This window comes from Eptatretus burgeri, chromosome 7 (genome assembly GCF_056783735.1).
Source record: "Eptatretus burgeri isolate ZD-2024b chromosome 7, Ebu_testis_v1, whole genome shotgun sequence".
In the NCBI taxonomy this organism is placed as follows: domain Eukaryota; kingdom Metazoa; phylum Chordata; class Myxini; order Myxiniformes; family Myxinidae; genus Eptatretus; species Eptatretus burgeri.
The window spans coordinates 8,791,436-8,805,124 of NC_140967.1; the positions used below are offsets into that span (position 1 = coordinate 8,791,436).

General features: G+C 41.3%; 1 protein-coding gene across 2 annotated transcripts in view; it reads left to right on the forward strand.

The window, feature by feature from the left end:
• Positions 1–13,689, forward strand: part of SPATA17 (spermatogenesis associated 17) — a 72,419-nt gene that overhangs the window by 9,102 nt on the left and 49,628 nt on the right. For both annotated transcript variants that reach the window (XM_085887369.1, XM_085887370.1), the window contains exons 3-6: positions 1,320–1,401; positions 1,698–1,748; positions 3,108–3,211; positions 11,414–11,537. In XM_085887369.1, the coding sequence (XP_085743495.1) occupies positions 1,320–1,401; positions 1,698–1,748; positions 3,108–3,211; positions 11,414–11,537 (361 nt within the window). The remainder of the gene's footprint in view (positions 1–1,319; positions 1,402–1,697; positions 1,749–3,107; positions 3,212–11,413; positions 11,538–13,689) is intronic.

Consider the following 13,689-nt stretch of genomic DNA (forward strand, 5'->3'; position numbering starts at 1 on the left):
AGGCCCAGGAGCGTCTGGAACAGAAAAAGAGCATTTGCAAATGTCTCATCTTGAGCGTACGTTCTGAGAGACCGCTTACAGAGGAGTAAGATGCGTACAAAGCTGAGAGGCGCATTAAAAATCGGAGTGTCGATTGGGAAAGCAGACGAGCATGCTCGAAGCTGACAATTATTTTTTGTGTGAGTACCAAACGATTTCTTCTGGCACTCATTGGAGAATCTCATTAAAAAAAAAAAAAACATTGTGTGAACCCCTGAATATATAGCACGATCCCAGAAATGCTTTTGTTGTCATCAGCTTTCTCCACCAATTAGAAGCAAGCTTTCATAAGTTACTTGGGCATTTTGCATTGCAGGAAAGGTCATGATTCGTTCTTTGGTTTGATGTCGGTTTAAACTCACTTGCATACACATCTCAGCCACAATGTTAGCTCGACCTCGACATGCTTGATGGGTTAACCCTTTCATTCTGAAAAGTTAATTACATTACTGTACTGTATTCACATGCCTTCTGAAAAGTTAATCTCCATTAAATAATTAATGGGCAGGAAAAACATTGGCACTGGCACTGGATTTTCTGTTACCTTTTTTGAAAATTCTTCCTGGTGATGTTCTCTCTTTGGTTGAAGATGTGTTGTTGTTGTATCAATGCCAAGCAGTATTACCTGTTTGCTGAATTTTTAATGTCCTGCATTTTTCTTATTTCCCATTTGCTTACTACTGGTACAGCACTGTAATCCACTTGAAATATTACTTGCAAACATGATATATGTTTTCTGTGTATTTAATTGTTTTAATTATTAATCTCGGGGGAGGAAGGGTCAGGCCCTGGGAACCAAATACTTCAGGTACGCCCCTGCCAATATGTGGTTAAGTGAGGATAACGTCATGTTAGAGTGACCGGCAATATGCCATGGGAATGCATTCCCCATGAGAACACTGCCGATGGGAAATCTCGTCTGCTTAACTTAGTTTTGCTTAAAGTCACACCTTCTGGAAAACATAACCTCCGTCCACCTTCAAATAATAATGAACGGAATCGACAGTAACTTTGATCGAAGCGGTTAGCGTACTCCGATTACCGTTCCGCTGATTCCATCCTTTGTTATATCTGTCCACCGAGGCAGGTCGACAAGAGCCTTCACAATCCCAACTAATTCTTCAATCTGATAAACGTATGACTTTTGTGAGAAACTTTATAGCTGCATTTCACAAAGGATGTGTGATGGAACCTTCTGCTGTGCACTTCACCTTCGTTGTATTGCTATGGCCCTCAAATACACCTGTCGTCGTTTGGCTCATTTAGTTTGCTCTTTGCAGGTACTTACATGATGCGGCAACGACTATACAGAGGCATTGGAGAGGGTTCTTTCAGAGAAAATCCTTCCACGTTCTATTGCGAGTAAGTCCCAAAACATTTCCCATTGCATTTAACATTTCCATCTTTGCTTCCTTTCCATACCATTCACAAAATGTAAATTCCATGTGCCAAATAATGATGAAACTATCTGGATGGCACAAGTGGAAGACGATCTACATAATGCGTATGCAAAAGTGTGAGATGATTTGAACTCCTCTCCTTCCCACATACTTCCCATACACCCTTCTCCCTCACCCCCTCACTCCTGTCTTCTTTCACCTATTTCTTTTTCTTCCTTTAACCCTCTTCTACAACACTGCCCTGTCGTTTTCCTTTAGAATGCACTACACACCAGGAACATGGAATTTTACAACTTCAAGGCTTTCAATGTAAGTACATCATTATTCAATGAAATAGTAAGTTTTGGTCAGTAAGTCGGCTGAGCAATGTATGAGCATAGTTCGTGGTTGACATTGACGTTTTTTTGTAGAAAGTGTGAAAATAATACTTAATTTTCTGAAATTTTGTGCAATTATATTTTCTTGGATGCCATTGTTGGAAGCATGGAAGCAATATATATGTATTTTTTTGTATACCATTTTGAGGCTCCTGTAAGAGCGAATACACAGAACATATAACAAGGCAGGAGACAAGAGGGGCAGGAAAGGGAAGCACAAAAAGTGGGGAACAGAGACAATGGGAGATCTGTGGAAGGGTGAGGGATCGGGCGGGGTACCTGGGGAAAGCAAGGTGGTACTACAGGGACTTTCAGGAAGGAAAACAGGGAATTTGAAGGAGATGGATTAATGGGGGTAGAAAAGATCGTGGTTTTGGATGGGGGAAGATAGCTGGTGGTGAACAGCTATTTTCAACGCCTGGAGGGAAGAATGTGATTGAAGAGGGTGTGGGAGTTTATTCCAAAGGCAGGATAAAAGAGGAATGAAAGGAGTGAAGGTGAGCAGCACTACGAGCCTTAGTTACTGAAAAAAAAAAATTATTTTTTTTTAACTGTATGAAGAAACAATTTTGGAGAAGTCTTCTTCGTCGCTCTTATGCAGCACAAGGCTGCTGCATAGCATCATTGGCTGAAGGCATGGCTTTCAAGCCTGGTGTTGGCTGAGCAGTTAGGATGGCTGGCTTGGGATCTTAGGGTCCTGAGTTTGAGCCCCATTAGCCATTGATTTAACACCAGGTGGGGTTGACTTAAACTGTCATCCTTCTAAGGTCGGCAAAATGAGTACCAATGCACTGGTAATAGGGCATTGCATCAGTAGCACAGCCATGCCCTCAGCCAATGATGCTACCCGCAGCCATGTGCAACATACAGAGGAGGACGACGATGATGAGGCGAAGGAGGAGGAGGAACGGCTGTGCAGCTGATTGGTTTGGGCCCTCTGTGGGTTCGGGCAGGACTTTGGAATTTGGCCGTGGTCCCAGCGATAGCTTGCCTACTCTTCGCGGAAGACACCATGGGATCTTTAACATCCACCACCAAATGCTGGCACATGAGACACCCGTTCAACGTCCATCCAAGGGATGGCACACACATTGATGAATCGCCCTGCCTGTGAAACACTGGGATGACAGTTTATAGCTGGGTCAAGATTCAAACCCAGGCTAGACAGCTCAGAGGCAAGTGTGCATACCTATAGGCCATCCTGTCAACTCTTTAGAGAAGTGAACTCTTTTAATTTCATAAATTTAATATTTTATCAAATACCACGAAGATTCCTCTATTTTTGTGACAGATCCAGAAGATTTGGAGAGGCTACTACGTTCGAAAGTACGTCCATAACTATTATGCACGTAAAATCTATCTTGAAACTCTGATGGTCGCAAATCAAATAACCAGGTGGGTGAGACTTTTGATGTTGTTTGTGACGTTAATTGATAAAATTGTGAAATGCAAATTATATCCAAATTCTGGTCATCGAGTTATTACATTCGAGCAAATACCACATCGCTTCACTGACGGAAATACTAAGTGAGGAGGGGGACGGGGGGCAGGGAGGGAAATAGTGAGGAGGCGGAGAGGATAGAGGGAGAAGGGGTGGGGGGAGCAAGGAGAGGGAAGTGTGTGGAGGGGAGAGTCAGGAGGGGGGAGAGCGAAAGCAAAGGTACCCGGTGTTGCCGGGTAATGCTGAGTCTCTCATCCAACCCTTCCCCTCCCTTCTTCCCACCCCATCCCTCCTCCCTCCTCCCACCCCCCCTCACCCCACCTCCTCCCTCCAAACTCCCACCCCACCATTTCCCCTCCCTCCTCTCACCTCTGCTCTTTCCCTCCCTCCTCCCACTTCCACCTTTCCCCTCCTTTCCACCTACAATACTGAATGTTTTTCCATCAATGGCCAGGATATATCAATTGTTTGGTGTTCCAAATCTACAGCAGCCCACATATCGAATATCTTTTTCATATAGTCAACTATATCTGTTTTGTTGTCAGACAATCGGAACGCACTCCCTAAACACCTCTACCTATATAGGTATACGGATCAAAATTACCTGTTTTTAAAATTTTTGGAGGGTGGATATTTTGAGAAGTTAGCTGAGGTCGTTTTTTCAATAACCTTTGTCGACAAACTCTTCTTTCACGGCTATTGTCAGGTCAGGTCATGCCAGATCAGATCTGTGACTTGCTACAGGTATCATGTAAACATGTACTAACCTGTTTCAGGTTCGGGTTGTCGGCGACTAAACCATCTAAACGGTTTCCCGGTGAGGAGGGTGTATGGATATGGACACCGAGCAGGATTAAATACAAAACCTGTCAAAGGGAGGAGGAGCTAGCTCCTTGTGAGCCAACAGCCATCCATATCTGTTTCCCAACAGTATCTGCGGATGTCCTCCTGCAGTTGGGTACCTTCCTCTCAGAGGTTGGTGGCAGGATTTGCACTCCGCAAAACACACTTTGGTGTGTGTCAGGGTGGTGCTGAGGTGTCGTCTATCAGACAGCAGTCTCCTTGGGTTAAACTGAGGTGGTCCCTTCGGCTGGGTGCCTGGAATGTCCTATCCCTAAGAGATGGGGATGTTTCAGGCATCTGCCTGGGGGGTGGCCAGACGGAGGCCCCTGGAGTACCGGTCCAAAGTGGATGCAGCGACATGCTGTGGAGGCACATGCTCCCAGTGTATGTATGTATGTTTTCTTTCACCCTTTAAAGTTATATTAGGTCGTTAGATGAGCACTAAAATTACCTTCAAAGCGATGTGTAGGTTGTTTTTATAATTTTGATGAGCACATTTAAAAGGTCATATGACCCCTCCTTCACCTATCTTACCAATCGTTAGAAGTTATTATTTTTCACATGTGATCCCATATTTGATTATCGGAACTCACCATCTTACCAATTATATGGGTATTGGGGCTGAAATCCGAAAAAAATAATTGGCTTTTCAATCACTGAATATGGAGAAGGTGGGAACATAGCCTTGCTTAAATAAATACGCTTATATACTCCATCCATCCAATAAGACCATACTCTGTACAGAGCATTGGTGCTGCCGAAGCAGTCTCCTTTAGTCCGGATGTCAAACACCATTTTTAGGTCATCTCTACGGAGATGACCTAATAAAGCCGGACCAGATGTCCGTCCGTACGTCCATCCGTACGTCCGTCAACAATTTTTCTTTCCGATCTCGATGAAACTTAGTATGTGGGTAGAGGTCGATGAGTGTTGCACAACGATATGACTTTTGTCCAGGTTTAAGGTCAGGGACGAGGTCACGAGATCACGTAAGTTATAAAAATCGCCATTTTCAAAACCTATCTAGTCTGCCATTCTACAAGATATTCGGCAACTGTTTATTGATTATGATAGTAAAAAATATTATCTTATATCTACCTGGACAGATTTTTGAATTTCCTTCCCGTTTGATCGTCACGTGATCTGGAAGATGGCCAAAAACGCCGATGCGATTCGCAAAGAAGGAAGGAAGGAGAAATGAAATATAAATATATAACACATTTTTAGCCTTTTATATTTATACATTTTCCGCCGAAGGTGCAAAAGTTTCAAAAGCCGAAATGTAAACGTTGGCATTTATTTTTAAAATATAATATCGTGCGCGCGCGCCAAAATGCCGAGTCATCTTTAACCAAAATGCGTAGTAGAACTGCGCAGTTGTCCGGTCATGGCGTCTGAGCAGTGGCCAGCGTGGTTCAGATTGACTGTGGTTTCTGCGGCGAAGGTGATTGTTAAGAAGTATGTCGGCGGTATAAATTTGAGTGACTGTATTGGTGATTTAATCACGCAACATCTTGACAACGAATATTCTGGCCGAACGATTGCATCAATTCAGTGCATCAGCAGGGATGATTCGCAGGCTCCTCTCGATCGTGCCGATATCTAACATAATCACCGGCGGACATGGGGCTGCAGGCTGTGGGGCGAGGCCACGGATCCCGGATGAGGGGATAAGTGATAAATTATGCTACATGCTTCGGGCTTTCTGATTCATATATCAATGAGTACATTCCATAATTAATGAATTAATAATTAATGAATCTGGCATACAAAATGTTTTTTCATACCTGACATGTTACTTTGTGCAGTGTCACGAAACTTCTGTGGCATTAATAATTAATGAATTTGCTCGCTCTAACGATTTTTCAAACCTCAATATCTCTATAAATACTTGACCAATTTTTATTCTGAAAGTTGCATTATAATCAGTGAAGAATAATCTACAGGATTATCATAATCTCCGAGAGCTAAGCCTATTTTTTCGTTTTTTTTCTACAACCGGAAGTGAAATGTCCCCAGAGAGTGGACGGACCGGAAAACCACGTATTGCACTTACTGGTGATTCTGATGTGTTAATCCGGGTACTAAATGAACAATACATATTTATTAATTATGTCATTAGTAGTATTATCCGAGTGTATCTCGGTGAACTATTTCAATCTAAACGGTTAGTTTGGACTGTTTCGCGGTTACCTGAACTGAACATTGAGAACTTGTGGTATTATAGAGATGACCGTCACCCCCACACGGGGGTAATTTTTCAAGATGACCTTGCATTAAGGTCCGCATAATGTTTTTCTGCATTTTTGTGATCACCAGACCATCTGAATGAATATTCCGATCAATCCCACTCTGGCACCCTTGAGCATTTTTGTAGAAACCCACTAATATGCAAATTAGCGGTGGTCATTGTCGGAATTACTATTTTTCTTAATATCTCCAGAAGTAAGCATCCAAATAGCCTGGTTGAGGTGTCTACACCCATGTTTTTAGGGTCACTGGTCATGATAAACCCACTTAAAATTTAATAACATTTAAATTTTGCTCATTAATATGCAAATTAGCAGTCGCCATTATCAAAATAACAATTTTTCTTAATATCTCCAGAACTAAGCATCCAAACTGCCTGGTTGAGGTGTCCAACCCCATGTTTTTAGAGTCACTGGTCATGATAAACCTACTTACAATTTGATAACATTGAAATTAATATGCAAATTAGCAGTCGCCATGATTGAAAATGTAGATAAATTGACATATAAATAGAAAAAAAAACACTTCAGTCTTTGTGAATATAGATCACTTAATTATTCATACAGATTCAACAATTGGACAGGATGCAATGAAAGCAGCCTTCAACATGAACAAAAGAAGACATTCCTGTGTAAATAAAATGTTCATATATATAACAGGTTTGTAAACCTTGTGAAGGCTACTTCAGTGCTTGGTGTCTCATTCAGTGTCAGAGTCATCATCAAGGGCAAATGCAGCAGCTGTCTTAGTGCGCTCATTCCTGCAGCCTGTATCTCCATGGCACGTACAGAAAACTGTGCATGGTAACTTGGCTGCTGTGCAGCGGCATTGAGCTGTGTAGCATTGCTTGTCGGAAGAACATCCACATTGTGTTAGCACCAAGATCTCTGGTGGTGCAAGAGCGACGTTGGGCAGCAGCATAATTGGAAGTAATGATCTTGATGCCTCATCACGTTTGCATCCGTACTGAGTGGGATCCAGAGGTGGTGGCTGCAGCTCAGCAGCTGACTTCCATATTGCTGTCTGGATATGAGCGCGTTGCACGTTTTGTTCAAAGGACTCTGTAGTTGGTGGCAGAGCCTTTCGGTCTGGTGCTTTGATGGCATTTGGTTTCGCCATCTTCATAGACCACACCTCTTTGCGAACATCAGCATGTTGCTTCTCTCCTTGCTACCATAGCAAACAGCCATGAACACAGTGGCTTCGGCGATGACATCGTCAATAGATGCATCCACATTCCCAAGTTTTTGAAGTGAATGGCCTGCTGTGAGTGTCTTCTTGCCAGTCAGTTTACCTCTATCATACATCTGGGCAATGGTGTCGCAACCTGTCTGTGCGTGTAAAGCTAGTAGGTCTTGCACCATCCCGGTGTGCTTTCTGGCAGTGGCCCCAATGTCGATCAACGATTGGCCAGGACATGTTGCTTCCATTTTTACGTAGCATTGCAGATGAAGTTCTGCGAAGTGATACACAAGCAAGATGAACACATCAGTATCATCACAGATGACTGTGATGCATTTTGCGCCATCTTTGGCAACTTTAGCGACTTGCTGAATCATGATGACATCTGCCTCCTCATGCGCCGTCTTCAAATCAGTGCGGCACCTTTGGGCTCCGTGGTGTATTTCTACTGGGGTAGACTCCTGTCCCGTAATGATGAGCCTGTGTTGGCTCTGCTTTCTCTGTTGACTAACATCAATCAAATTCTGGCAAATCAGTTCTATCAGCTGAACTTTGTTCTCAGTTACTGACAGAACCACCAGCTGTTGAGGCAGTGGAGTCTGGCAGTTCAACCTGTGGTGCCTGCAAGCTTTCTGCCCAGCTCTTGCTTATCTTGTTCCACTCTTGATGCTGAAATCATGATATCTGTCAAATACCTGGCGTCCTTCTTCATCCTGGCCAGAATCGATAACATGTAGAATACTTTGTTTGAAACTTGAACGATCAATACGATCTGCAGTGCTACAAAGGAGAACTCGCCGCCAACGATGAGGATTCTTCTTATCAAAGTCCATGATGCACTTTTCTCCCCCAAAAATGCAGTTCTTTAAAGTCAAATACCGTCGTCTTTGAACGGCAGCTTCTTTTGCTTGTTGAAGCATCTTCCAAACAGACATTACTTATTCGTTTCAAGTGTCTTTCTATGTGTGAGCGTGATGTGTACACACCGTGATGTGTTGACACAGTCTCTATGGCATTTTAAGCTCGATAGATTAGTCTGCCTGTAATCTCTGTTCAAGCTCTTCATGTATACCATATTGTCTTGCTTTGCTTGACCGGATGATACTTCGCACTCTGTCTGGACCAACTGTTACTAGAGGTTTTCCAGCTTTAGTTGCATCGCAGGGACTGAAGAAACAGTCTCCCATGGTGATGGAGCCTCAACCTGTAACAATAGAGGTAATTATAAACATCAGTAAACATTTAATTTATTTGTTCATATTTTTAAAAATTCTCAGGAAACGGGTTCCACCCTGTGTACTTTTAAAAATCAATAAAATACAGTTGCTTTCAAACAGATCATGTTAAATAATAATAAAAAAACGCCTGCAAATAATATCGATCATTCTACTGTATCAGAAGACATTACTCTTACTTAAAACTCAGTTCTCCATGTTTCTTTCATTACATTACAAGCCTCAACTTACTTGATCAGAAACAGTTCATGCTGTTGATCTTCTGAGGTCAGCCATTTCTTCACAACTGTACTGGGGATAAACGGCTCTGCGGAAGTTATTTTCAAACAGTTTTGTTGTTGTATAACTGTACTGCAAAAACGCCGATTGGCGGACAAATTCAGGGGGTAGGGTTATGCTAATTTGCATATTAATGAGCTAAATTTCAATGGTATCGAATTGTAACTGGGTTTATCATGACCAGTGACTAAAAACATAGGTTTGGACACCTCAACCAGGCTATTTGGATGCTTACTTTTGGAGATATTAAGAAAAATAGTAATTCCGACAATGGCCACCGCTAATTTGCATATTAATGGATTTATACAAAAATGCTCAAGGGTGCCAGAGTGGCATCAATCGGAATATTCATTCAGATGGTCAGGTGATCACAAAAATGCAGAAAAACATTGTGCGGACCCTAATGCACGCTTTTCTGGCCAACACTCGGACTACTTGGCTATTGGGCACAATCCTGGACGGGTTGCCACTCCGATGCAGGATACCAGCAAGCTGGCACTCATTTTGCCAACCTCGGATGGATGACAGGCAGAGTCAACCCCACCTGGTATTAATTCAACAACCAAATGGGATTTGAACTCAGGATATAAGGATCCCAAGCGCACCACCCTAACCATGGTCAACCGCACATGGTATTTATTCCACAGCTGAGCTGAATTTTAACTCAGGACCCAAGGATCCCAAGCCCACCACTCCCTAACCATTAAACCAGCACCAGGCATGCTTATATGCTCAGTTATAAGAATAGGTAATTTCTTAAAATTTTCAGATTTCACTCCAGGTTTTGACAGTTATTTAGTCCACGAGCTCTGATCCTCAAATCAGATGACAGATTTTGATTATATACTTTAATTAGTCCGTGAGAGACCATCCTGGAAAGTCACATCAAATCATGCATAAAATCGCTTCAAGTTTATACTTTGAAAACTATAGCACATACAAAAGCAATGTATACAGCGATTCATAGGTATGAAGATCAGGCATTCAATGATGTGTGAGAAAAGTGAAGAAAAAAAACTTTGAATGCTCAATCATGCAGAAACCATTGCGGCCTGTTCCAAGCCAAGGTGTTTTTGACCAGGCTGAAACAAAGCTTAAGACTCCTGTGGGGATAGTGGGCTGACCAAGTTTAAAGTGTGAGTTTGTTTTAATTTAATAAGGCCGTTAATTATTTTCAAAAGGGATGTTTAACTTTACCCAAATACCCAGTTTTCATTCATGCACTTCCCTCCGTTGCCTTAGTATGCAAGCAAAGTTTTGGGCCTCTCGGTTTCATGGTTTTGGAGTAATGGAGGAGACACACACACTCACACACATGACATTTATTATTACATATACACAGGGGGAAAGGAGATGAGGTAGGTTGGGGGATGTCTGATTGTAGTACGTTTCAGGGATTGGGGGTTGTTGAGCTGTGGAGGATGTTAAAAGTTTCTGCCGTATCTACATACGTAATAAATGTATGCCCCATTTCTCTGAAATTCTGTGCATCTCTATAAGACAGATAGAAAATTGATTTCAGGAGTGAAGCAACGTTCTTTTTTTAACATGATGCACGCTTGCTTGGTGATTAAAGGTATTGATGTGGTGATGAAATATTATATTTGGCCAAAACCACATTCAAACTTGTTTGACACGCATATGAATCTATTCTGTTAATATTATATTGAGTTGTTGAGTTGTATTTAGCTATGACAACAAAACACTGAAGTTGTCTTCGTTATTTGAAAGTTACTTGAATTGTGCGTCAGTTTCTGTGACATTTGAATATCCCTTACGACTTGCACGTGTTGAATTTGTTGAAATTTTACCTATAGATATTTTGGAATGCACATTATATTCTTATCCAAATTTGGTAGAAAATAATAAATATTTTTCAAATGGCAACAAAGAAATGTGCTGTTGGGACAATCAAATAATATTCCTTGTTCCAAAGGGGTTTTCCAACAGTGATCTTTGGCTCATGGTGAAGCTTGTACTTTTATATAACTTGCAGGACAAATAAGATATCAGTGTACTTTTAAATGGTTTACAAAAACATTGGTTGACATCGTTATTATATGCATTCACCAGGAAAGAGAAGTTGCAGCATTGTGCAATAGTATGACGTTTGGTGTTGTCAGTGGCCCTTGCGAGTTTGTCTTCTAACAATATTAAATTTAGATACTATACCTGACCTCATTAAGGTTGGGAACTGTACTTTTGGCCAGAGTCAGCAGACCAAGGAAGAATCTGATTTGGAATTTGTTGAAGCACACAATGGCCCACTGTTTTAAAATAGGTCGTCGACTGTGCGATATTTTCAAAAGGTGACATTATTGTCTTTTGTCATCATTTAAGAAGAGAACTCTTCCTACCCCTCCAAAGGATCCAGCTGAAAGAAATTGTCGGTAGCAAGGCATGTGAGTGGGACCGACGGTTCCGGGAGTCTGATGAGCAGCGCATGGATCGCTTGGCTTGTAGAACCCATTACCTCGTGAGCACACGGCAGGTGAGTGCGCGGTGAGGCGCGTGCAAGGCCCTATATCTCATGTATACACTCACTCCCGACCACTCCACGTGCCTTTGTGATATACGATGGCGTTTTCCATTCTGCAAACACCTTCAGGATTTTAATTAGTTCATTACAGGATATTGTTTGCTTAATCAAGTATAGGACTCAAAAGGTATCCGGTATGTAGCATAACGTGGTATGTCTTCAGAAATGAATAGGCGGTGGATTTAATTAACTGGCATATCTCAGCAGTTCAGAGTCCATTTCCATTATAATTGATAGAGTGAAGTTTTATTGAGCCAAGCTGAACCGCTATGAAATGAACCGGTTTTTTTTTTTCTGGAATTAATTTCAGGTCAAAAAGTCTGTTCTTTTTATCGCTTGGTGTTGAGAGGGTTTTGCGAACATTATTTATGTTTCTTGTAATTGACAAACGGATAAAATATATTTGGCATCACGATGTTATTTTGCCCATTGGTTGAAGGTCACTAAATTTCGTGTGGTTTAATTTACCGGCTGTTTAATCAATGAACTTGGTCATGAAAAAGCAAATTTCCTGCCTGTCAAACTATTTGTTGTACGTACTTATTAATTATTATTATTATTAGGATTATTATGTAATTTCACATTGAGTTGAGGTTGATACAAACTGTGAAAGGTCTTCATGTGCTTAAGTTCATGACATTTTTTGGGAAGTATTGCTTGGATAAAAATCTGTTAGGTCTCATTACTAGGCCGAATGCCAAATACAGCTGTAATTCCAGAGCTGGAGAAAAAAAAAAACAACAAACGTTTCTCTTAATAGGCAAACTCGCGCACTGGATTGCTGTAAACCACTTCGAGTACGTGTTTTTAATCGTTTTTGGGTGCAAAAACCTTTACATCTTAAGCATTCAGATGAAAAAGCATGCATTTATTGAAATTGTTTGTTTTTCTTAGAATTAAAATCCAAAACTCATAATCTTACAGGAATGTTAAGCATCAAATGTACATGACTCTGCTGCATCCAATGCCGTTATATTTAACACGTGTTAGCACTTGTATCGATATTTGTCAACGAAACAAAAATTCTGATTAAATAAGGGAGCACCATGGTAAGAAAATCTTCAGTGACCGTGTGAAAATGCAACTCCAGGCCCAACACTGGATACATAACTTCAAATACAATGATTGCATTCTAGAATTTCATTCTGTACAACTTGTAGAAAACTGCTGTTCCTGGAGAAAACTTGAAAAACACTTGGTGGAGAAAGTGTTAACAAGTGCACGTAACAAGCACATGTTCGGCAACTTGGATTGACCTGCAAAGATATTGTATATATATTTATATATTTAAATTAATAAGAGGCACAGCCGACCACAATTGGCACAGCCAACCGAGAAAGAGAATTCATCGTGTGAGTAACAAAATGGTGGCAATGTTTGTTTTGGATTGCTTTTGTGATTTATATCATGAGTTTGCTGATTTTTTTTTAAAAAATTCATGTTTTTTTAAACTCAGTATCTCTGGGGGTAGCCAGGAACAATTTAAATTTTAAAAAGTTCCTTCTGGCTAAACAGACTTTGCATAGGCTCCACCTATTCAGCATGAGCTTAACAGAACTACAGCCCCCTAATTCACAGTAGGATTGTACTGCAGCCAATACCACAAAGATAATGTGATTCTCAATTTTATACACCAGTCCAGAGAGGGAACATCCACAGACACGTGTGTTGGGCTTGTTGGCTATTTCAGGCTTGATGCTCTGATGGGGGAAGGAGGTCAGGTATGGGAGCATGTGCCGGAGCAGCACATCACTGCGTCCAATTTTTGGAGGGGAAGGAGGACAGGGACTAAGTGGGATGTGATGGTCTTCATTGAATCATTAAAACACCACAGATGAGGTTTCACATAGTGCAATTTAAATGAACCTCTTTAATAGATGCAAAACAGTTAAAAAAAAAACAAGCTTGCCATCGGCTGCAGTGTGACCACTCCTCATTTTCATAAATGCCAAGGTGAGCCAATGAAAAAAGCCAAGAATTCACAAGGTTTCGGAAAAGCGATGATAATAGAAAACCTATACACCAAGAAAACCTATAGAAAACCAAGACGCTAAGGTGAATAACGAATAGCCAAGATCTTGTGAAAAAAGCCAAGGAGTGGTCA